This window comes from Lingula anatina, chromosome 7, assembly GCF_051362555.1.
Source record: "Lingula anatina isolate TDL-2025a chromosome 7, LinAna3.0, whole genome shotgun sequence".
Lineage (NCBI taxonomy): Eukaryota > Metazoa > Brachiopoda > Lingulata > Lingulida > Lingulidae > Lingula > Lingula anatina.
This window is the reverse complement of record NC_141773.1, coordinates 5,941,651-5,966,353: the sequence shown is the minus strand read 5'-3', so window position 1 is coordinate 5,966,353 and position 24,703 is coordinate 5,941,651. Positions and strand designations below refer to the sequence as shown.

The 24,703-nt window shown below is 37.6% G+C and overlaps 2 protein-coding genes across 5 annotated transcripts; one reads left to right on the top strand and one right to left on the bottom strand.

The window, feature by feature from the left end:
- Nucleotides 1-367: 367 nt before the first annotated feature.
- LOC147760664 (uncharacterized) lies at nt 368-8,917 on the bottom strand. Of its 3 annotated transcripts, XR_015335575.1 has the most exons (6): nt 8,812-8,917; nt 6,904-7,114; nt 5,360-6,240; nt 2,562-2,811; nt 691-1,872; nt 368-542 (listed from the first exon to the last, which is right to left on the bottom strand). XR_015335575.1 is itself a non-coding variant. In XM_087018441.1 (5 exons), the coding sequence occupies exons 1-5, from the start codon at nt 8,873-8,875 to the stop codon at nt 1,443-1,445; spliced, it is 1,836 nt and encodes a 611-aa protein (XP_086874567.1). In that variant the 5' UTR covers nt 8,876-8,917; the 3' UTR covers nt 559-1,442. The 3 variants fall into 3 exon arrangements, 2 of the variants coding, with proteins under 2 accessions (XP_086874567.1, XP_086874568.1); XM_087018441.1 differs by lacking the exon at nt 368-542 and having other exon boundaries at nt 559-1,872; XM_087018442.1 differs by lacking the exons at nt 368-542; nt 8,812-8,917 and adding an exon at nt 8,205-8,315 and having other exon boundaries at nt 559-1,872.
- Nucleotides 8,918-11,639: 2,722 nt separating this feature from the next.
- On the top strand, nt 11,640-23,304 carry LOC112041460 (acid-sensing ion channel 2-like). Of its 2 annotated transcripts, none has more exons than XM_087016481.1 (10): nt 11,640-12,198; nt 16,077-16,331; nt 18,647-18,847; nt 19,291-19,557; nt 20,027-20,133; nt 20,424-20,568; nt 20,949-21,005; nt 21,345-21,492; nt 21,939-22,030; nt 22,523-23,304. In XM_087016481.1, exons 1-10 carry the CDS (start codon nt 12,126-12,128, stop codon nt 22,675-22,677), a joined length of 1,500 nt encoding a protein of 499 aa, XP_086872607.1. In that variant the 5' UTR covers nt 11,640-12,125; the 3' UTR covers nt 22,678-23,304. The 2 variants fall into 2 exon arrangements, with proteins under 2 accessions (XP_086872607.1, XP_086872606.1); XM_087016480.1 differs by having other exon boundaries at nt 21,936-22,030.
- The last annotated feature ends 1,399 nt before the right edge of the window (nt 23,305-24,703 follow it).

Genomic DNA, 24,703 nt, shown 5'->3' with positions numbered 1-24,703 from the left:
CTAGACTTTATGTAAATTAAAGCATAATCAACGTTATCATAGACACCCGCCTCCTTCCTTAACAGACACGCACGTTTATATTTTGGCTATACTACTCAAGAAGAGTTGAAGAGATAAAGATAGAACTTGATAAACCACTATCAGTTGCAGATCAGTTGATTCAAAGGTGAAATTTGTGGTGTTCAGAAAGTTTGTGAAAAGTGTTAATTTAGCCGCTTGTAATCGCGATATCTAAAATGCATAATATTCACGATTCTGTCATACTCACCCACCCCCCTCAATCTGCAGTTCTAGTTGTCATGATGCGAAATATAAAACATTCAATGTTCTAGCTTTACCGTTTTCTTATTTAATAATTGATGTGGAATATCTTTTTTTATTTTATTGCTATGTATACATATGTAATGGTACCGCTAAAACATGCTGCTAAGTCACTGTTGTATTAAATCCACTCGTTTTTACAAACTTGTCTGTATTCAGTGTTTAATTTTGTTTCACAGGAATAATCACACTGAGATTTCACAGAGCCGAATGTTAGTGAGCTTCCAAGCAATAAAGCAGTTTACTTATTATTTTATTTTATTATAGAACGCAATGCAGAAAATCTCGAAAACGTCCAAAGTGAAATGATCTATAAACTATCGCATTACATCTTGGTTGTCACTTTCACATACGGGTACATCCAGTGACAATGTCTTATCATACTGATGATATATCCACTAACTACAGAAGGAAAACACAGAGGCATGTAATTTGAAAGCCTGATAAAATATTTATATAGAAATTTGTGAAGCCGAATGCAACTTCGTACTACTGCAGACGTCTGGTCATAATCTTTGTCGTTCAAGCAAATTAACTTTCAGATGCCAATTTTGATTAACAACGCTTGCTTTTAATCAGGTCGATAAGTATAGTAATTAGTATGCAAATGGGTTAAATTGTTTCTTATCTGGTGGAAGTATAAGTATAACAAAGCGTAAGGCAGATTGAGACATTGAATTCAGTTCAAATAAGCGTGACCAACAGAGGGAGCTGTATCGTCAACAACAAAGATGACAATAGATGTCGCTGCAAAATAAAAAGGACCAAGTTGTTTTTCAAGCTAAGAAAGAAACGTGGAGATTGCCCAACCCCTGAACATTTAATATCTTCGTTACTAAAGACAGTATAGTACAGAAGACTAATGGAAATAAATTTGATTTGTATGTACAGTGTACGAGCAAAAGCTGTAGATATTTAATTGATTTTTGTACACTGACAAAACCGCAACTCGGGGCATCATCTGGGTGATCCTATTTCACTCCTTTTCACCCATTATTTTGAATAGTTTTATATAAATATTATTAAAATTCACAATTCATTATGCGTGATAATCATATAAGTAAGCCTCTTTAGGTCAAACCCGTGGTTTGTCTTTCAAATTAACATCTTTTTACATGTGTTTAACAGTTTTTCTCGTCAGCACCGTCCCAACAATGTCTGATACCATCACAGACGTCACGCAGCGGAATACATTTGTCTTGCCTCGCGCAAGGCACCCTCCCGGCCAAACAGCTTCCATCCGCACATTTCTGGTCCTTCCGGATGCAAGTCTCGGTGTCGTTACAGAACCGCATCTCCCAGACGAGGCTCCGACAGTCCTCGGGCCTGCAGCCTTCCTCGTCGTCCCCGGCCCTGCAGTCAGGGTTGCCGTTACACCGGAAAGCCGTGTTAATACATTTGCTGGATATTTTACATGCGAAGTAGTCTTCAGCGCACGTGCCGTCGGAACACTTGGTCTCTTTGTCCTCGCAGGTCAGTGTGGAGTTACAGAAGCGGGTGCCAACTTGACAGTCTTCCGGTGAACACCCCTTTTCGTCTGCATTGCCATGCCTAAGAAAGAAAAGCGCACTGATTATAACTTTTATGTATTCGAACATGCATGTGTATAATGTACAGTCGGATGTGCAAAGCCTTGGCAGTCCCGGGTATGATAGTTCTTGTAGCATATTGCTTTTGAGATGTGAAGAATTCAGAAATTCTACTTGCACGAACTCGTCCTATGTTAAGTGATTCTGAATGTCCTCCTGCATGTGTGAGGGCAGTAAGTGACATGATTAAAAACTGTTTCAAATACGACAATTGTTGTACTGTACTTTGTAAACAACACAAGTTAATATAACTACATTAGGTTAAGAAAGTGTGAAGTGCGTATTGTCTAAATGCACTCTAAGTTATTGGTGTAACCTGTGAAAGTAAAAAATACACACTAAAAGTAACGTGCGAACATACATTGGGAAATACGAGGAAACTGGGGAGAGAAAGATATATCACTACCTCCTGTCTGAAAGTTATGAATTTTTTTTAAATGACTCATTAAAGAAAATGAGATCCAATTACTCACATGAAGTACATGGAGTGACCTTTAGATGATTTTAAATGGATAGTTTTGACAAATTAAACTCCGAATCTGTTATGAAATTAAAAAGTTTGAAAGGAAACTGTATAAAGTAATCGCACTGCCCTTCATTTTGAATTTATTAAATGAGAATAATTTCGGCTTTATATATACGTGTATATACCTTCTTGACCGTCCACAGTCCGGCTTCCCATCGCACCGTTTATAATTGGGGATGCATTTCTTTCCACGGGGACAAGCAAACCAGGAAGCTGCGCACGTCTTGTCTGCGCACTGCCTGACGTTGCTCACGCACTTTCGACTTTTCTGGCTTGCGCAGTACCGGGTGTGTATATTGCAGTCCCGCGGTCCACAGTTCGTCTCGTCCGACTTATCTTGACAGTCAATTCGTCCATTGCACCAGTAAGAACTCTCTGTATAAAAACAGATAAAATAACGTGAAACTGCAACACTGTTATGTACCGGTATCTATATATGTACAGTCCCAGCGGGCAAATCAACATTGAATCAATGTTGAATCAACGTTGATGGTCAACGTTGAAACTATTTTGATATGACGTTGAATCAATGTTGAATCAACGTTGATGGTCAACGTTGAAACTATTTTGATATGACGTTGAATCAATGTTGAATCAACGTTGATGGTCAACGTTGAAACTATTTTGATATGACGTTGACTATGAAAGTTGACTCAACGTTGAACCATCAAGGTTGAATCAACCTTGAGGTATCAATGTTGAATCAACGTTGACGGTCAACGTTGAAACTATGTTGATATGACGTTGACTATGAAAGTTGACTCAACGTTGAACCATCAAGGTTGAATCAACCTTGAGGTATCAATGTTGAATCAATGTTGACAGTCAACGTTGAAACTTTGTTGATATGACGTTGACTATGAAAGTTGAATCAATGTTGAACCATCAAGGTTAAATCAACCTTGAGGTATCAATGTTGAATTAACATTGATACTTCAATGTTGAATCAATGTTGAAATTAAGTTGAATTTGAAAATTGAATTAATGTTGATATATCAATTAGGCTATCAGGATATTTGATTGAAATTTGCCTGATGGATGAAGGTGTTCTCCAAGATATCAAGCATTTCTTAAAATAAAAAGACTCAGATCTGAAAAGGGGGGAAATTAGGAAAATTACCTACAAAAAAAGGTAATTTTGGAAGAAAAGTGGGTCCAGACCCCAGGACCGGCCCCTGTATCCACCTATGGGTCGTCAGATTCTTTTTAAACTTTCCAGTTTGATGCTCAGTGTTACGGACCAAAACAGCTTAAACATAAAAAAACATAAACAACAACTAATTTAACTATGAATATAATATATTACAAACAATGAACATACAATACATACACTAACTACATGTAATACTATCATGTTGCATAAACTTTAACATTTGTCAAATACAGTTAAATTCTAACAGATTCGTAGACAGTTAAGTTTTGTAGACGCAATGTCACAGTTTTACGAGTCCTTTTCTGTTGAACGTTCCTCCTGATAGTGTGGGTTTTTGAAAACGCAATGTCACCGTTTTCTATATCCTTATCTGTTGAACGATCCTCCTGATAGTGTGGGGTTTTGAAGACGCAATGTCACTGTTTTCCATGTCCTTATCTGTTGAACAATCCTCCTGATAGTGTGGCCTCACAAAGTACTGTTAATAAAGTACAGTTTTTGTACTGTAAAAGTGTTACACACTGTCCACACTCACGTGTTGCATCAGTTCATGTTATCCAGAGTCTCGCACTTAATAACAGTCCCGCACTTCATTTACATTATACAAGTATGCAGGCACATACGGTAATTACTCATAAAAATGAAACAACAAATTAGCTTTACTAAAATAATTATTACGTCACATCAGGTAGTTAAGATAATTTTAAGAATACAAAAACAAAGGGTGACCAGTCTAATTTTTTCTCACAGCTAACTTAAATTTCCAGAAAAACACGCATTTTTTGCTTTTTCAAGCTTATTCTTCAACCTTGAGTAAAATTTTGTCAATTTGCCATAAAGTAAGGCTGGTGACCCTATGTTTTTTTCTTTTTCTTAAAGATAACCTGAACATCAAATCTGGAAAGTTTTAAAAAATTGACGACCGCTTTTTTCACAAAATTAATTTTAATGAAAAAGGGATAAAACAAGCATTTTATGAGGGGTAATTACCCCTATGCATACCTCTCTAGTGAGATAATCATTTAAAACTATTATCAAGGTTATGATTAAGGTTATAAAGTTAAGGTTGACCCAATGTTGAGATCCAGTTGATATGTCAACATTGACAAAGGGTTTACAAACACAGGTTGATTCAATGTTGAAATCCTGTTGATCTATCAACATTGAAAATTGATTGACAAAGAAAGATTAAATCAATGTTGAGACCCTGTTGATCTATCAACATTGACAATTGGTTGACAAGAAAAGGTTGATTCAATGTGGAGATCTTGTTGATCTATCAATATTGATGGATCAACATCATCTCAACCTATCCTCAATGTTGAATCAACGTTGAGTGCCCACTGGGGTATTCCCTATATATGTACAGTATTCCCTGTTGCGTATACAGTTACTATAAGAAAGCGTAGGCCTACGCATGCAGCTGACTGTAAACAGACTATTACGCTGTTACATACATGTACAGATATGCACCTATGAAAAGCAGAGCCTATGACAACAAATTCCTATAATATGATATTTATCTGTGTCTGAGATCGTAAGTTCAATTACCTGGTATTGTATTTGAGTATGTACGCGAATTTACCTAGAATAAAGGTTACTTTTCATAATTTCCAACCTGAAAAATAAACCAATTTACAAACTACTGATCTTACTGAAATGAACTTAATTTTTTTCTTTACTTTTATTTATTTATTTATTTATTTATTTATCTATTCGCTAAATATACGTATATACGACAAGGTAACGTGCACAGATAGGCCTACTTACTAGAGGAGCATTTTCCCGTAGGAGCACAGAAGTATCTATCGTCCCCACAGTCTGCTGCCGTACAGTTCAACTCATCAGAGCCGTTGTCGCAGTCTCTCCAGCCGTCACAACGCCGGCTCCTGAGAATGCACTTGTCTTCTCCTGCGCATGGCCATTTGTCGTCCTCACACGTTCCGTCGTCGCACTTCCGGTCCTTCATCCGGCAGGTGTTTGAAGACGGGCAGTGCCTTAAGTCCGGGACCTGGCAGTCCTCCGGAGCGCAATCCAGCTCATCCGACCCGTCAGCACAATTACTATGGCCGTTGCATCTTTTGTAGGAAGGTAGGCAGTAATCCTCCGTTTTACATGGGAACCTACTAACATCTGCGCATGTACCATCCGAGCATTTTCTTCGTCCATCGCTGCATGTTTCAGTTGAGTTACAGTACCGGGCAAATCCGCGGCAGTCATTCGGTCCGCAGCCTATTTCGTCGGTCCCAGTGGGGCAGTCTTTGTCTCCATCACACACTCTCATTGGTGGAAGACATTTCTTGGTGGCATGGCAGTACTGTCTTTCTCCCAAGTCACATTCGCTGGGGTCACACCCTTTTTCGTCGGCCAAGTCGAAGCAATCAGGCCACCCATCGCAGCGAGATTTCGGATCGTAACAAATCTTCCCGTTGGTGCATGAAAGGCGACCCCCGGGGCAGGAACCATCGGAGCACCTCCTGACTAGGAATCGGCATTCTCTTGTCTCGTTACAATATCCTAGTCTTGACAAGCGCGACCCGTCACATTCAGAAACATCACATTCCGTCTCGTCTGAATTGTCTTCGCAGTCCTTCACACCGTTACATCGCCTCCACTTCGGAATGCACTTGGCGCTGTTCTTACAGGGTAACCTGATTACAAATAATAATAATAATAATAATAATAATAATAATAATAATAATAAACACTTACAATAACAACAACAAATACAACAACAACAATAATAATAATAATAATAAAATCAATTCACGCTGCTTCATATGTGCATGATCACTTTTTAGCCGATTGTATCTCACATGTATATATACTATATAAACGGCTTTTATACTTGCTAGATCTTTTACATGAATGTTAAAATGCACACGCGGCATACCAATGTTGTTTTTAATTCTATTTGTTTCAGGAATGAAACTTTTCAATGAAACAGTGCAAGACGTTTAGAAATAGGCTTTTACTGAAGAATCACGCTTGTTTTTCCTTGGCTGGTAAATTTTAAGTCATTAAAGGTTATGCCGACTCAATACATTCCTTTAAAATGTAGTTAAATTCTGAATATTTATCAAATCTAGGCGTGCTTTGAATATGTGTGTGATAGCCTACATTGTAATACACTGTCACCTGAGCGATACACACCTCGAGCCTCAGGATGAAGTGCGTTTTTAGGTACTTTTCAAGAGAAAGTACTTGCATTTCACAAAAATACCCTTTAAACCGACTAAAGCGTTTTTCACCAATGCCACACACCGTTGAACATCCGTAGGAATGCATATGTATGTATGAATATATGTACTCACCATTCATCCGCACATTTACCATCAGAGCACTGTGTCTCCATCCGTACGCAGCTCTCGGACGAGTTGCAGTATCGTGTAAACCCATTGCATCCCTCCGAACCACAGCCGACCTCGTCGGAGTTATCCGGACAATCCTGAACGCTATCGCACCGGTTGTTGCTGGAGTCAATACATGCACCATCATCACACTCCCAGCCCCATCTGCACTCACCTGTGTGAAGATATATTGATACTCATGTAAAATCATGTCATTCCAATCGACACAATCTTCCTATTTTTTTTCAGAAGACAGTGCATGTTAATATAGGATCTGAGAAAGAAAAACAGTCATATTAAGAAGGAACCCATAAACTGCGTTATTTTAAGTGAAAATAACGATGAAAATGTTATTAGGACTTGCATGTCGTAAGAACATACGCTTATTCTTCATAAATGCAAAGCAGAAAAAAGGAGGAAAATGGGAGAGGAAATAAAGCAATTTAATATACAAGCACTGGATTTTTATTTTCTTTATATTTCAATTTTACTTTTTTTCTATTTTTGAGAAAATAAGAGAGTATTTTGATTAGAATCCTGTGAAATCATACCAGTATGCAGAAAGCGGAAATTGAGGAAGCGTAACATAATGAATGTAGTAGAAAGCTTATTTCCTTTGCTGTAAATGCCTATTTAATTGAAATACTGGTATTTACAGAACTCCTTTCATTTCCCTTTCAATTACATGCCAATTATTAAATACCGGCTTCACGACGAGACATGAAAAAAACTGCCAAGGCAGTTTTAAAAATATCAATAATTTGCCTTTTGATGTATGGTTATGTGGGCATTAAAGCCACATGTTTTTGAATATTTTAGTTTTATGCACATAATGCGCGTTCAGTTGACTGTGACATATAAAAAGACAATCTTGACCGGCGATTAACTTCATGAAATTCCCTTCTCACGAAGAGGTCGACTCCTGCAGTCTTCTCAAGTGGTTGTTTAATGATTCCGATGACATTTACGTAAGCAATTTTGCTGCTTAAAAAGATTTTTGTATCATGTAAAAAAGAAGAATTTTTATTATATAGTAATCAACTTGTGTATTTACCTGCAGCGGTCTTGCACTTAACGTTCTTCAATACTATTATTTGTTTACGTTCATTACAGCAATCCTGTTGATTCTACTACTGTTAAATACATTTAGTTCACGAAAAAAGAAGTGATCTCTTCATCTGTTGTTGAACATAACCTATTATGATATACACAAAAATCGTTTGTACCTTTCAAAATGGATCTTTTGTGTAGAAATCATCACTTACCTTCCTTCGTGCATAATTCGCGGCGTTTCTCTGAGCCTGACATCGGAGTTAAGCAAGAAATTTTAAACCTTCTGATGACTGAGCGAATGTGGCTCTGTTATTGTTTCGATGCTGTTAGAAATATATAGCAATCGAGGGGTTGATGAGATGATATGATAAAGGAGACCCAGGAATGGATGTAGCTAAACGGTGATAACATCGATTTATGATGTCAGATAGTATAGGCAGTAGCAAAAAAAGAGAGAGAGAGAGAGAAAGGATTTTCTGCTTTTTGTTAACCGGTATTTGTAAAATACTTGAAGAAATAGATAAGATGAGTATTATTAAAAAGAACTTTTCAGGAACTGCAAAGTTAAAGATCGGATGTGCCGTATATCTATCTATCTATTGTTCAAGCGCGGTGTTATTTGACTTAGACTATATCTAGATCGACCTAACAGGATCGGTCCATCTCCAAGGGTTTCTCACTAAATTGCCTTCAGCTTAAGCGGCTTGTCTGGCACGCCTACTAAGGCTGCTAAACGATAATTTGAATTAAAATTACCCCCTAGTTGCAATTAAGAACACAAGCAAGAGCTTATATCTCGTTCCGTATTAAAGCACGTACCTAAGAGCCCAGGCACGTATGCACACAGCCATACCAAAATCACAGTTCCAAACACGTGGGCCATGTCCCTGTGTACCTGATTCGGGTGCAGCAGCGCGTCTGGCGATAAACGTACCGGAGTCATCTTATTAGGGGTTGATTTTAATCGAAAATTGGATTATCTCGCGTAACCAAACGGATCCATTTTTTATCAGTAATTCACTTCCGATCTAATTGACGAATGCAGGATTTTGCTGAGGGGGGGGGGGTGGCGGGGTCACACAAATTGAAGACGAGGTAATTTTACTATACATACATACATGTATATAAGTATATGTATCGCACGAGGATGGGAAAATGGATTAGATTTGCCACAATACGTTCGGGAGGAGAGGGGGAGGAGGAGGGTTAATCATAATATAAGGGATAGGTAAAACCCCACTGTGCCCCCCCCCCCCCCTCTGCCCCGTCCCTGGATCCGGCTTTTATAAGTTTAGTTTAAAACACATGCGACTTGGACTGGACGAGCACCGGACAGTCTGTTAAAGGAAATTATATCCGTACGGAATATAAATTCTAGTTGGGTGTAAATATAATTGGGAATCAAGGTCCAGTTAGGACAGTACATCTCAGGGAAGGCATCTCCACACTGCTTCACTTTCACAGTTCAAAATACACAGCACAAAAAATTATCTTTTCGAATTTTCAGCGTCCGCGGAATGACGTGGGAACAGTGCCAGTTAATTGTATGATCGTGCTTTAGAGGCTGTTACTCCCAATTCTCCACTCGCTGTTCTTGCTGTTTTATCAATCAATACGCGCTCTCTCACGTATAACCAGGCGCAATATCTCAAGCCATCGAGCACAGGCTGCATTAAGTCAGTGCACCATTCCACATGAAAGGGGGTTTTACCTTAACATTGGAAAAACTCGTTAACAAGGTTTACAAATGTGTTAGCTGCGCTTGCGATTGTCCTCAATGCCATCCGCTCCTTCTGCATGTATGTCATGCAAACAGAACACACAGCTTAGCACAACCGGTTTGTTTCTCACCATTTGCCCAGCCATATGTAAATCTGTTTGCGTTGTATGACAATTAGGCTTTTCCCCCGCCAACACATTTTACTGATTTAAGATATTATTACGAAACAAACTTTTCAGAAAAAAAAACGTGGACTTACTTTGGATGCAGAAATGGATTTATTAACAAGGTATGGAAAATTATCGTTTACCCCAGGAAAATCCATTTTTGGCCTAAATGCAGGTGGGTTACCTTTAAGATGACATTAGAAGTCGTATTTTAATCACAAACTGGACTAGATCAACAATATGAACGACAAACTAAAATTGACTATGAATACTAGGAGATTGGCTAAATATTTGGCACAGGCTTTTGTAAAAAGATAATCAGCAACTATGTTGACATATAGGTCTTCGCGGCATGAAATATTTTATCCTTGTCACATTAATAAACAAAATATTCCATAACATATACTCAATTTATGTAACACTGGCTGAGGTCTAGAATGAAGGAAGGATTCGAATGTTCAGGTTGATAATTAACACAATCATATCCCTTTTGAGGTAATTTCTTTCCTGAACGCTCCAAATGTGCTGCAAAAAACGATGTTCTAGATCAATCACGGCCACGAGTCGCCGGTTATGTACACCATCTCTCATACATCACATGTAGTTTAACGACCGACAAGTTCCCTCTCCTCATGCAGCCTCGATGTGGCGCAAGCAGATGGTTATAAGCACGTTTGTTCCCAACAGTTTTACCAGCGAGTGAATACACAAGTACATATGAAAGTATTATATCGAGTTTCCTTTTGTTGCCTTGCTCAAGCATTCGTGAATGTGTCAGGCATTGTTCTCTTGGTGTTCGTAATTAAAACACGACCTGTTACAGCTTGAATGGACTAATACGAACAAGATACCGGGAACATTGTGCTCCATAAAAAACCCATAAAAATATTATTAAATCCCTCAAAAGGTCAGCAAATTTCAAGAAATTTTCTGGCCTTAAACTTCAGTCGGTAAACGGTCTTTCCCGAAGTTTCAATTATCTCGGCCACTTTGCATTTATGTTATGTTCTTTCCAAAACATGCTCCAAATGGCCTTGGCGGCGTGGGAGGCACACTTGCATACGTCGCACAAAATTGTCAATTACTCGAACAAGTTCTTCTTTGGGGATTTCCTTGATTTTTTCTGTAATCGCTGCCTTCAGTTCATCAATCGTTTGAGTGTTGTTCTGGAACACACTATCCTGGAGATACCCCCACATATTTCAATACATTGGGTGTGGCCCCTGTGTAGGTACATCAGTCTGGGCATTACTCTATAAAACTGTGCGAGCCGTTTCGTTTGGCGCAGTTATCTGTCTGGTAATGTGTCTGAATTTTTTGCTCCATTCTGCCACAGATTAACAAATTTACAGAACACTGCATAGTTCATTTTACACCTTGCAAAACCGACCACTTGCATGCAAAATTTCAAATTTATTTATTTTTTAGCGGGGGGGGGTCATTCTACATGTATATGCTAGTGTGCTCTCTCTTTTAACCAATCGGCAAGTGATGGCTTTTGTGTAACACGCTAATTACCTTGATTCACTAAATTGCTACCACTTCTCTAAATTAATGCCTCATTCAACTTGCATCATCACTATCCATCTCCAACGTAACGCTGTGCTTTTGATTGATGTGTTAATGAGGCTATAGATACTCGCCGTTTTATGTCGCAGCCGCTCTACGCTCAGTGTTACGTACTTTCAAACTGCAGTGCTAATGAGGCTATAGATACTCGCCGTTTTTATGTCACAGCCTCTCTACTATGCTCAGTGCTAAGTAATTTGACACTGTAAAGCTGATGCTATGATCGAATTCAAAATACAGAAGGTCCACGAGATAACGCCCCCCTGCTGTTGGGCAACTGTAGCCCAACGTGGGTGTGATTGTGTGTGTTGTAATGTGTGAAATAGGGCTCTTGGTAATATCGCGTGAGGTATTCTAAAAGGACAGCAAGCACCTGCAGGATTCCTGAGATGCTGTCCAGCTGCACGACGCCAATGAAGGGCTCTCGTGCTCAGGCTCAGATTGAAAGATAGATACAAATTTATCAAATTTGGATAAATGAAACCGTGTATCTACGTTTTCAGTATTCTGCACCTGACGCACTTTCTGAGTAATACCTATATAAGTTGACTTCGCGACCAACGCCCTTTAGGTTACGATATTTGGCTATAAGCTTAGATGGTTCCGGTGATTATTGAGACCTAGAGAGTGTGCCCAAAGACATGTAGAAAACACAACAGTGTGAACTAGTTAACAAGATGCAGAAAAAGATCTCGTGGATAGAGACTGCCAATCGGTTAGTCGGCAACACCAAAAGACAGAAACAGTCAGGTAAGTGTATGTTTATGATATCAACACATTAAAAAGGCACGGGAAATAATCTTCCTAAGTGTCACTTTCCATTTATACTCTTCGGTTGTGCTTTTTTTTACAAAAAGACCAAATCGTTCACACACGCTCGCGCGCTTCCAAATAAAGGACATTTTAAAACACTAATGTATAGCTGAATGATCTGGATTTAAACTGACCTTTACAATATTTTATCAATCTAATATTGAGCTGCTCATTTTGTTCCTTCCTATCTGAATTCTATGCACATTTTAAATCATTATTTTGCAAAGTCATCTAAACATTCTAAATGGACTTAAGGCTTTGAATAAGGATAAGTATTATTTTAATGAAAAGTGCTTTAAAAAGTCTAAAACCTATGAGTGTAAACATCAATTTGCTTGCCGCCTTATGTTTACATGCTGTTAATTTCACTCAATGAGAAAATTTCCCTTCCAGTGAAAATCGTTTTTTGAAATCAATACTGTTGCCTTATTCCGGAGTTCAAGGTTTTTCGAGGCAATTATCTGAACAGGAATGTTTGAGTTGTACCTGTAATTGTATATTGTTTTATGTATTCTACACTTGAAAGCTATTTAGGCAATATTAATACATCATTATCTTAAAGGTTTGGCGGGAAATTGATGAGACTACCACCGTAAAGTTGTGTCTGATGATTAATGGTTGCACAACATTTTGAAGAATAATCTTTAATCTGCGTTTACATTTGATTAAAATCTAATTAGCGCCAATAAAATTAAACTTATTTTAAAAAATTTAGTAAGACCAAGTCTCAAATTTGAAATTAATTTTTATAATTAAGAGTATATGAAAGTGGCACCTTGAATAAAAGGAAAGGGATAGAAAAGGCAAATTGGAACTGTTAAATGGAATTTCTGTCGAGAAAAAACAGCCGTTGTCATTATATCTGAGTGTTTTTTGAATCTGATGAACTTCGGTTAGCTTGTCGGGAACCATGGGCTTTCGAGGGTTATCAATTGTGCATATTGTATTTTTTCACTGCATATAACTTGCAAAACAATTTCGCCTTAAGAGCGGGAATTGTGACCATTGACCATGCAGATCGACAGAATGTGCCATGCCAATAAGTGATTTCATTCTCATACAAAAAAAAACATACAGAATACAACCGTTAATCATTTTCCACGTTTATACGTTCGTAGGTAAGAAATATTGGCTGAAATTACAGTTCTAATACTGTGTGGATTTATTGCCTGTGATATAGATTACAATAGCGGAACGGCTGAGTGCTAATGGAATCGATGATTTAAGTGTGTGGCAAATATTGTAAATACTTGATAAAGAACGGTCGAATAGCCTGGACAAATCCTCGAGCGACCCAATATTGTTCGGCGGAGGTATGAAGCTACAAGTATGTGGAATTATACTGAGGCCCGTCTCAATGCTGTTTCCAGGGGTTACATATCTTTCCCTTTCCCTTGTTTATATCTTACAAAAAAAGGTAAAAAACTAATATGTCTTCGTCTTTCAGTATTGTTTTTCCTCAATTTATTCACAGTCATACTGATGGTTTTTATGTTTTTTTATCATATTTGACCGTATAGTTACGGCATCGCGTAATTAAACCACTGTTGCTCAGTAACCTCCGTTACGTTTCCTAAAGTGAATGTCACAATGGAAAATAATGCTTATCAATAACTTCCAACCCCTCTCCTTTTCTTTCACTCACAGTTCAAGTTAATTAAGAAAATCGTGTTATTAGTGCATTATAAATAATTCACACACACACAGAAAGTTACACACAAAAGTTAAGATGTCAAGGTGAAGAACCTAACCACAGAAACAGACCAAATTTGTAGATAAGAGTTGCTCTGGAAAAATGCTGAGGGAAATAATCAACTGCTTTCTAATTTCATATTCTATTGTTCAGCAAGTGAATCCAGCTGGTAAAGTCTAATGGAAAACGAAAACCACAAAGCTGTGTGTGAGGGTAACTCTGTACTGGTACTTGCCTCCGTCATTTTCATAAATTGTAATAAAATTTACTAAAGCAGGGTAAGTTAAGACAAACATGCAGTGTATATTCTGAAAGTCGTCTATGATGAGCCGCTGAGCGGAGTTGAGCCGCTCCAAGGAACCAGATCGAGCCATCTACGTAATGGACAACCGTCCGAGGAGTGACCGTTTCTATGTGAACTACTTATTTGACGTAGTAACTAATTTTATTGTCGAAAATCAAAGTCAGTTTTGTAATATTATCCATATAGATAATTTATTCCGTGAATTCCTTAAAGCATTTGCACTCGTTAACCTTAGAAGTGCATATTTACATTATCACTCCGTGTTAATTTATTGTTACGTAACACTTGTTACTAAGATAACAAATTGGTGTGTATGTAAATATCTAAGCGTAATGTTTATTCTAGGTTACTGATAATATTCAATTATTTCGACTGTACTTAACTGAGCGAAATTAATCAGTCGTTTGTTTCATTTCAATTATCAGGTTTGACAATAATGAATATTATTTAAGAGGCGTAAGCCTTATCACCGTATAATGGTTAACGTTTGCAAATGACGTTTATTTTGTTGGTCATTCTGGTTTGTTCCCGGTACATATACGTAAGATGCCTACCTTCCGTAATTTGAATCCTCCTTGAAACAAAGCATGTCATAATCAAAACATTTTGCATATATGACGTCAAATTATAGAGAATACAGTCCTTCCATTGCTTGCGACAAATGAATCGTAGTAAACAATCTTATATATTTCACGAAAGAAATAAGGAAGTTGATCTGAAGTTGTGCTAAATCGTCTACGTACTGATTTAACGTTTTCTTGGTTAAAATATTTGCACACACGTTGATTTATTTAATACTTCTGAGGACCTGTTGGAAAAAATTGTCATTTTTGAAGTAAATTGAACCTATGTCGGAGAAGATGGTAAGACGGCGCTCTTCTGCATTCGAAGTCCAAATGGAGACTTTAGAGGAAAACAAAACAAAAGGTAAATTTACGAAATTGCAACCAAAAGGCAGTTTAGATATTCTTTAAAAATCATCTGGAAATACGGAAGAAATTCGAAGAAAAGATATGCTGGATCACAATCGGAGGCGCCTTCTTGGCACGTGTACCATTCAAAAAACTTAATAATTATCACCTAATTATATACTCGCGCAAACGAGGAAGAATCTTATGTGGATGATGTGTCATTTTAGCACTCAAAGTCATTCTATTCGACAGTGCGTGAGGGTTACTGTACCGGTCATAACATTCCTTGACCATTTGAACAGTTGTTTGAGTAATTTCCATCCCAGCCGTACCTTCACTCCAGAATTATTGGATAAATTTGAAGGAAAAGTTACATGTGTGGAAGGACTATCACGTTTGATATACTGTCAACTCACTTCACAAATGAAGATAAGATTTACTCTCAGGTGACCCTGGTTAAGCATTCATTTTTTAAAAATCAGCATAACCCTGTGCGCAACAAACAGATTTTCAGTAAAATGACAGTTTAATTTCACCTTACATAGGGTCATGGAGATGCAAAATGTCTCCATCTTTTCACGTCCCTTCGTTTGACAGATAGCCGTAATATAATATCTGGGTTCAAGAACTAAAACCAATGCAGTGTGTCGTATACCTTTATAGACCCATCAATTTTATTCTAATTAAAAACGCACATGGGTGGCTTATTATCATCTTGTTATTAAATACGTACTAATACAGTGTGATTGGCAAAACTGAACACGAAGCTGATACGATTTGTAGTGAAGCTATTTTACGTAATTTCATTGCACATTTATGTTACCCCATAATAATGTTCAACATTACACCCTTACTTGTATATCGACACCAAACATTGCCTTTATTTTTATTAATTTTTATATTTAAGAATCCACAGAATCAAAAGCTAGCAAAGAAAGCGGAACCGTCAGCGAAGGCCTGGAACAATTTGGAGAAGACACCGACTTCCATGGACTGAAACGTGTCTTCAGGAGAGACTATACACTGTTACGCAGAACCTTTTGGTTGTTTTTCTTTCTGGCGGGACTGACGGGTTTTATCGCCAACACAGTGGACAGGCTGAGTTATTACCTGCAGTATCCACACTCGTCTGAGCTAGACGTGATGTACGATATGGAGTTAGGTAAGACAACCGCCATTTTATAGACTCTTTTATTAAACTACATGTATGAAGCCCAAACCATTCAATTGATAGACATAGGTCTACATGTACGTCTTAATTGAAAAGCTAAACATAACAAAAATTTCCATCATATTAAAGCGACATCTGGATGAAGAGCACCTACTCAAAATGATTAAATTTACAATTAAAATAGGCCTACGCTGAAAACAAACCCACATTATGTACAATGTAGCTGTAAATGACTCTGCCACATGGTACTAGAAAATGCTTTTAACACTGACAAAGCGGTCGTGTTGGTGACATCCATCCACGTAAACTGGTGGACTTGAACACTGTATACTCAGATCACTAATGACTGAAATAAAAATTGGAATATAATATTACTTCGCTAGGGGAATAATGACTAAACGGTTTATCTCTATGGAAATAACAACAATATTCTTCCTAAGTGGCAGATGTCACTACGAAAATATTGATTTAACAACCATTTCAGACACAACTTGTATACGGGTGAACAATCGATGCAATTATAAGGCTTGTTTCCCTCCATTTAAACTGACAACCGTTTAACGGCTGATGTTCGGAAACATATGTTAAATCTCTCGCTCTGTGTTATCACTTTCCAATGAAAATAGCCTCAAAACGAGACTGTGGACGTTACGAACGTGACGTCATACGAGACTATAAAACTTGCGAGAATCTGCGTGGGGCTGCGTACTTTTTCAGCGACAGTTGAGTTTGAAACTCTCTATGTGCAGCTTATGTCGTCTAAGAAACCTGAAAGCAATGTAACTAGTGCAAAGTCTGGTGACGTAGCGTAAAATTATTTGAGATTTCTCAGTATTTTGAGGAGAACGGGGTCCAAAATATTGTCAGACTATCAACTGGGGTGCAACAAGGAATAAAAGTCGACATAATTTATAGACAGATACTGTGTGGTCGTTTCCCTTAAGTCCTGTCGAATTATAATCTGTTGTACGTACACGAATTGTTTTGTGTGTCACTATCATGGATGCTCCCCATTACGGCAAACGCTTTTTTTTTTTTTTTTTTTTTGACAGCATTTACTCTGTAAGGCCCCTATTTCACACAGACCACGAATCCCACGAATCGCCAGGAATTGACAAATTTTAGGATTCGTGAGGATTCGTGAGATTTTGCCAATTTTCTGGTCTTATTCGACACGCTCACGATTCACTTACGATACAGGTACGATAGTGTTACGAATATTCGTGGGATTCGGCTGGAATCGTGAGATTTTGCCAATTTTCTGGTCTAATTCGACAAGCTCTACGATTCAGTTATGATACAGGTGCGATAGTGTTACGAATATTCGTGGGATTCGGCTGGAATCGCACGAATATTGTCTAGAAATTCACTACGAGTTTTTGGAATTGGGAGTTCGTGGCCAAAACTGTGAACAGCTCAATTTTTTTGCCACGAATTCCCGATTGATCAAGAATTGCAATAACTTACTACGATTATATACGAATCTGTTAAGAACTTCACGAACTGATTACGATTCAACCAAATTTTCAATTCCTGGCGATTCGTGGGATTCGTGGTCTGTGTGAAATAGTGGCATCAAAGTTTTTGCCACCCATTCCTGTTGGTCAAGAAGTGCAAGAACTGACTACGAATATATACGAATCTGTTAAGAACTTCACGAACTGATTAGGATTCAACCACGAATCGTGAAATTTGTCAATTCATCGCCATTCGTGGGATTCGTGGTCTGTGTGAAATAGGAGTACATTGCACTAGTATGGGGGTATTTCACAGTGGAAGGGAAGAGGGTGCAATATCCCGTCTGTATGCGATCATATCGCCGACTGCCGCAAATTCATATTATTTCTTTTAATGTGAATTAAAATTCACATAAGTAAGATACTAGTAGCAGCCATTATTTCTAATGTATTGTTTTTCAAAAGAAACAACACGATGTTGATCATGTGTAGGCCTAAGCATGGGAAAATAACTCTTATATATAGGCCTACGTACACATGTCCAGAGATTGATATTGATGATGCCCAAGTGTCGAACCTGGTGCTTGCGAAGCTATGAGAAAAACATTGATATGTCATTTGCCAAACCATACTCAGCTGAACATTGTAAAAACGTAATATATGCTTATTTGCTTCAATCCCCTGGCAATTTTTTCCAAAAAAAATCTAAATGACCTTGCTTTTGTTTTGTTTCACCTGACCGTCACATGGTTCGTGCAAAACGTGAAAATTAACGGAATGGAACGATCGTGCAAAAAAGCACTGGTTTTTATACCATCGAATAATCAACAAATTCTTTATTTGTTGCAGAGTTTCCAGCCGTTACCATATGCAACATGAACTCCTATAGACTATCCGCTTTGACAGACGTTGATATATTACATTTTGGTGAAAAACTGCACATTTTAGATGAAAACCGCCGCCTTATACACCCAGAATATTACAACCAGAGCTGGGTGGATTGGGTACACGGTATTAATTGGACAGAGTTAGCTGCCAACGATGACGAAGGTAGATATTCTTTTTACTTTTGCAAAATACAAGCACAGATTCATACGGAGGCATATTGCTGCGATTTTGTTATATTTCATATTTTGAAATTTGGAGTTCTTGTTTGGTCATAAGAGAGTGGGCTGACCAGTATTTCATATTTCACATATTTCACACGAAAACTGTTATTTCTTAATGTGCCAAAGGAACTTAAAATATTATTTGCTAAATAAATGATGCGTTTTCATTGACTGTCAGTATACTTATAAATCTAGAATATGGTTTTATTTTCTTATAAAATGAACTACGCCATGGGTGTTATAAGTTTTAAAATCTGTTCAATAAAGAAATACTTATCAAATTACGTTGATCATTCTGGTTACTTAGTACCCTACATTATTCATTGCAGTTTTGTTTAAAAGTTATCTGGTCGTAGCATAATGGACTTTCGGTTTAACTTTCAGAAAATTTTGACGTGCTTGAATTTATACGTCGAACCGGCCACCAGCTAGAAGACATGATACTGCTGTGTTCGTGGAAAGGGCAGCACTGTGGTCCGGAGAACTTTACCTCGGTTTTCACTCATTTTGGCATCTGTTATACTTTCAATGCTGACCACTCTTATAAATACGTATCACGAAAGGCGGGGGCGGGGAACGGGTTGAAGTTATATATCAACATCGAAGAAGAGGAGTATTTGACTTCGGATGTCCTAGCAGGGCAAGATGCTGGTAGGTTTTATAATCCGGATACATCGATGGATAAAAATGTTAATTCGATGAATATTGTCCTATGAAAAACACGAAAATTCACTAAACGCTACTGCTCACTCTTTAGTTTAATTGACTAAGTAACTTTGAATTTTGTAAATTCCGTGTTGCATTCATAAAAGCTAGTGAGTCAAAATTACTATGTGACAGGGTTAATACTTCGTGCAAAAAGTAGAAAAATTACCGTACGCTTTAAGTACGTGAGATGTGCCATGTAGAATCTTAACCTTCAAAGGAAGTAAACGCCTTTACACAGTTTTTTTTATCCGAGTGCAGTTATGCAGTTGAATTTGTTTTTTAACCTAATTCTTAATGTATTTATTGTATTACTTTTTCTTTCTGCATTAATCTTACTTTGCTGCAAAGGAAAATGATTTCTGATCTTTTGGCTGAATAAATTCTTAACCCTTGTATATTTTTTCTTGTAAAGGACTGAAGATGGTTATTCACGCTCAGGAGGAGCCTCCATTTGTGAAGGAGTTGGGATTTGGAGTGCTACCGGGGGACCACCATTTTATCGCTATACAGAAGAAATACGTAGGATTTAAGAACTTTAATCAGAATTACATAATGTCTTTTTACATTTTTGATATGTCAACGGCCATTATTAGCTGATATCGTGATAACAAACAGAAGGTTGGACAGCTTGTTGAAAAATTATTTTTATTCCGTTATTGTCAAATGAACCTAATGGCAATTTGTTTGAGAATATCTTGTGCGTCCCAATATTGTTATGCTCATCCATGTATCAGGATCTCCGACTCTTACGAAAATCTGGCACTGCCACCTAGTAAATAACAATTAAATGACATGGTTCTGTATTACAGGTTCACAACTTGGTTCCTCCATGGGGAAACTGCTACGAAGGGAAACTCAAATATTACTCTCATTATAGCGTCCCTGCCTGTAGGATAGAGTGTGAAACAGATACCATCGTAAAAGAGTGTGGCTGCAAGCTGGCCGAAATGCCAGGTGATTCCCCCCACCCACTCTCTCTCTCTCTCTCTCCTTCCTTGCTTTTATCGTTCTCTCTCTCCCTAGCTCCCTCCCTCCCTCTATTTCTTTTTCTGTCTCCCTCTCCTTACTTCCCTTTCTCTCTCTTCTTCCCTCCCTCTCTCTCATTCTCCTCCTCTCTCTCTCTCTCTCTCTCTCTCTATTTTTCAGATGGTTTGTAATGAACCTGTGTATATACACTTGTACACTCATTTAAATGGTTTTCATAACGGCTGTGTAAATAGCTTTTTTGTACTCGGCAATTGCATGTTTTATATTTATACTAGAGAAAGAGCAATTTGTAAGCCGTACATGAGACCGTATTATACATTTCATTACATCAGTATACATCATTACAGGCAACACATCCGTATGTCTAGGACACATGTACATGGGATGTGCCTATCCAGCCTTAGGTAGGTTAAGTAAAAAATAAACGTCTACATGCATATTATATCTAGCACTGGCAATGTTGGATTTTTTATAGCTTCTCACAACCTCAGTTTACTTGCGACATGCTTCCCTCATTCTGGAAGAAAGTGCGCAAAGCGTTGCGGATAAGTCTTAAACTGGCACCACAGTTTTTCAAATGCGATCAGACGAATGTTGATCTTATTGTATATTTACCTACATATAGTGAGGCTGAAATACCATTTTGCTATTTTCTCATTATCATAAGCATTATTATTATTACTATCATCATTATAATAATAATTATTATTATTATTATTATTATTATTACCCTGTTGTTTCAGAGGAAGTGGAGCACTCAGACTTGTGCTCCTGTCAGAATCCATGTGATATGACCACTTATAGGCGAGACATCTCTTCCGTAAGGCTTCGAGATACTACCTTAGATATCATAGCCGAAAATAACCCGCAAGTTAAACGGGAAACACTAAGGTTATCTAATTTCTTTGATCGCAAGAGCGTGTGCGTATTTGTGTGTGTGAGAGAGAGAGAGACAGCGTGCGAGAATGCTTTAAGTCGAAAGTGAAACTGAGCTCCAAAGGTAGAACCGTTATTATGAATTAATATCCTGATTTTCGTTAAATTCTTGTTATATTAGAGATACAGTATTTCAGATTGAGTTCAAAACAATGTTTTATAATTATCCAACCGATAAATAAGACAAATATCACCAATGGATAATGTTATATAAAAGCACATCTTTGAATTTTGATGGTGAAACCCGCAAAACGTTTATTATAATTTTATTATTACTTGTTGCATTGAAAAGAATTGATATGTTTTAAGAAAGAAATAATGGTTAGTAACAATTTGAAAAAATTAGTATTAATTGTTAATTGACATTTACTGTAACTACAATTAGTTTCTATTTTCAGCAGAGATAACCTGCTGGTGCTGAACATCTATTACGAAGAGCTGTGCTATGAGACCATCAGACAAATCAAAGCATATTCCATACCAGCACTGCTTAGTTAGTAAAACCATCACTTATTTCAATTGCCAGTCATTTAAGAGATCGTCGATGTTGATATGCTTCCAGTTGTAATCATCAGGATTAGAATTTTAGTCTAAAATCGTTCAACACATTAACAGCTCAAGAGTTTGTTTTTAACTTAAAGACCAAAAATATCAGTGAACCCAGAAAGATCCCATTGCAGTATACAAATGAATATACTGATATCTCAATGGTCAAGCAGGCCTTGATTTTTTATTCTTTGAATTAAGACAGACTTTTGACTTAAATTATGTAGAATGTTTAATTGTAAGTCTTTAAATTATTACCGACCTTTGACTTAAATTATCTTGAGTGACATGTCCCTGATCGAACACAGTACATGTACAACACTTCACGGATACATTAGGTATCATACAGGCACTAGCAATTACTAAAGCGCCAACCACGCCATTCAACTAAGTATTAAAACGCTTCGACCTTCACCTTCACTTACTTTTTATTTTCCAGGCGACATAGGAGGCCAGATGGGTTTGTTTATTGGGGCTAGTGTTCTGACTCTGCTGCATGTGATCGAGGCCGTTGGGGCGGTTGTTGGTGGAAAGTTCCTCAAGACAACAAAGCAAGGGCGTGTCAGTACAACTCGGGTCCAAAGTTTGAAGTGAATCATGACAACAGGGTTCCGAATACCATATACCTCAGTTTGTTACATGTAAGTGTACGGGACATTGGAATGGTCAGTTGAGAAGACAGCGCATGCGCACTTTGATGTGCTTCCACGTCGTTGCCTTGGCAGTGCAGTTGTGCACGAAAGGCGCTAAAAGTTTATTCAAGGAGAGGACGCACAATCAGTGAACACGGAAACTAAAACACATCATTCTGTGTCTGCAGTTTCTGTGACTGCACTTTGTGACTCTGTGATACAGCTACTCTTAGAAAGATGTCTGAATTGGAGACATTGTTCAATTCTTACGTACCAGAATATGTTACAGGCAATGTAGAATTGATGGAGTTCATTAGACACGGTGGCAAATCGGCCATCTCATACAATGGTGGGCAATACCAACTTTTATACATTTGTAATAATTAATTACTAACAAGTGAGATTCACTGCTGCACCATACACAAGATTTTTTAAAACACACTACTTAAGACCTATTTTCTAAAGAAATATATGCATAGAGAAAATGGAATTCTTCGATCATATTAGTTGTTCCACTTACTACAAAATTGAAACAAATGGCAAATTCGAAATCCCAAAATATGAGCTCAACCACTTAGCAAGGCTTTAATTACGAGGCGGGGATACAAAAAGCCACTCCTAGTACCCCATTTAAAAGAATAGCTTTATGTGATGGAAGGACGAAGTGCATTTCTCCTCACAATATCACATTATGCACGTTAAAGACAGACCATTGTGTGGAAAGCTTGACATACCCCTAAAAGAGGCAGTAGTGCATTTCGGAACACGGATGACATTTGATAAAAAAACACAAAGATAAAGGCAATTGCCAGATATGTCACAAAATATAAATATGCATTAGAGAAAGAAGCACAGCGATTCACTGTGAACCACAAAGCTATCCATTGAGTATTCAAATAAAACATTCACAGCCTTAACATGTATATGTTTATTCAAACATACTAGAAACAGAACTAAACGCCACAGTATTGATTGTCAGAAAATATAACTGTATGCATACATGTGTTTTTAATTATATATAAAGATAGAGTCTATATCACTAATATAAAAAAAATTTGAGTTCATACCCATTTTGTAAGTGTTCAAAGACCAATAAAATATTTTTAAAATATTAAAATTTGAGTTCGAGTTTAGATAATTTATTATCGTGACAGCACCAATCAGCATATGCGTACATAACATACAAATAGTGGACCAGCACTGTGGGTTTACAAAGTCACGAATTATAATTTTAGTTGTACAACAGTTTCTTTCTGACCTGGAAGCGGTAAAAGTGAAACCTCGCTGCCCTTCATTTACATCTACAAAAGCCTTTGGAGAGCACATAGAGCGCTAGGTTAGAAAAAATTGTTCAGTTAGAAACAATTGTTCAGTTTCACCATTTCAGTCCATTGTGCCTGAGATTCTCATCAGCTGAGCATATTAATGGATGATTTCACTCTGCTAATGGGTCATAGCTAAGCTCCCTGGACGTTGCTTGCACACGTGTGACGTCATGTCTTAATCCGGCGCAGCACAGCAATTCTGCATCCAGTAACGACTTCGTTAAATTTTCCTAGAAAAAAGGTTTTAATACACTTGTGGTTGAAATACTAGTAGGTCTATAGCCGTAGTTTTGGCCATTTGCAGGTGTCGGTTCCATTTGAGTGCGTGACCGCCTTGTGGTTAACTAACCGGACCATATTAGTGACTGTTATCGATCGCTCAGGGGTTTGTTTCTCATTTTATTTTCGTTAGACTAAAGATAAAATTATACCTGATGCAAATGCGCACTTCCTCTAATTCCGGAGACTGCTAATTCTGGAACTAGCGAAACATTTAACACATCGGTAAGCGTAATTGACACTACAACTTACCCACATTTCATGATACCGTGATTCGTATCTTAAATAGTTTAAGAGGTGGTTCATCTGAAATTCAGAAGTGAACTTTTGTCGTTTGGATAACTCCTTATATTCCATTCTTTATACACAAACAATGCGTCAATC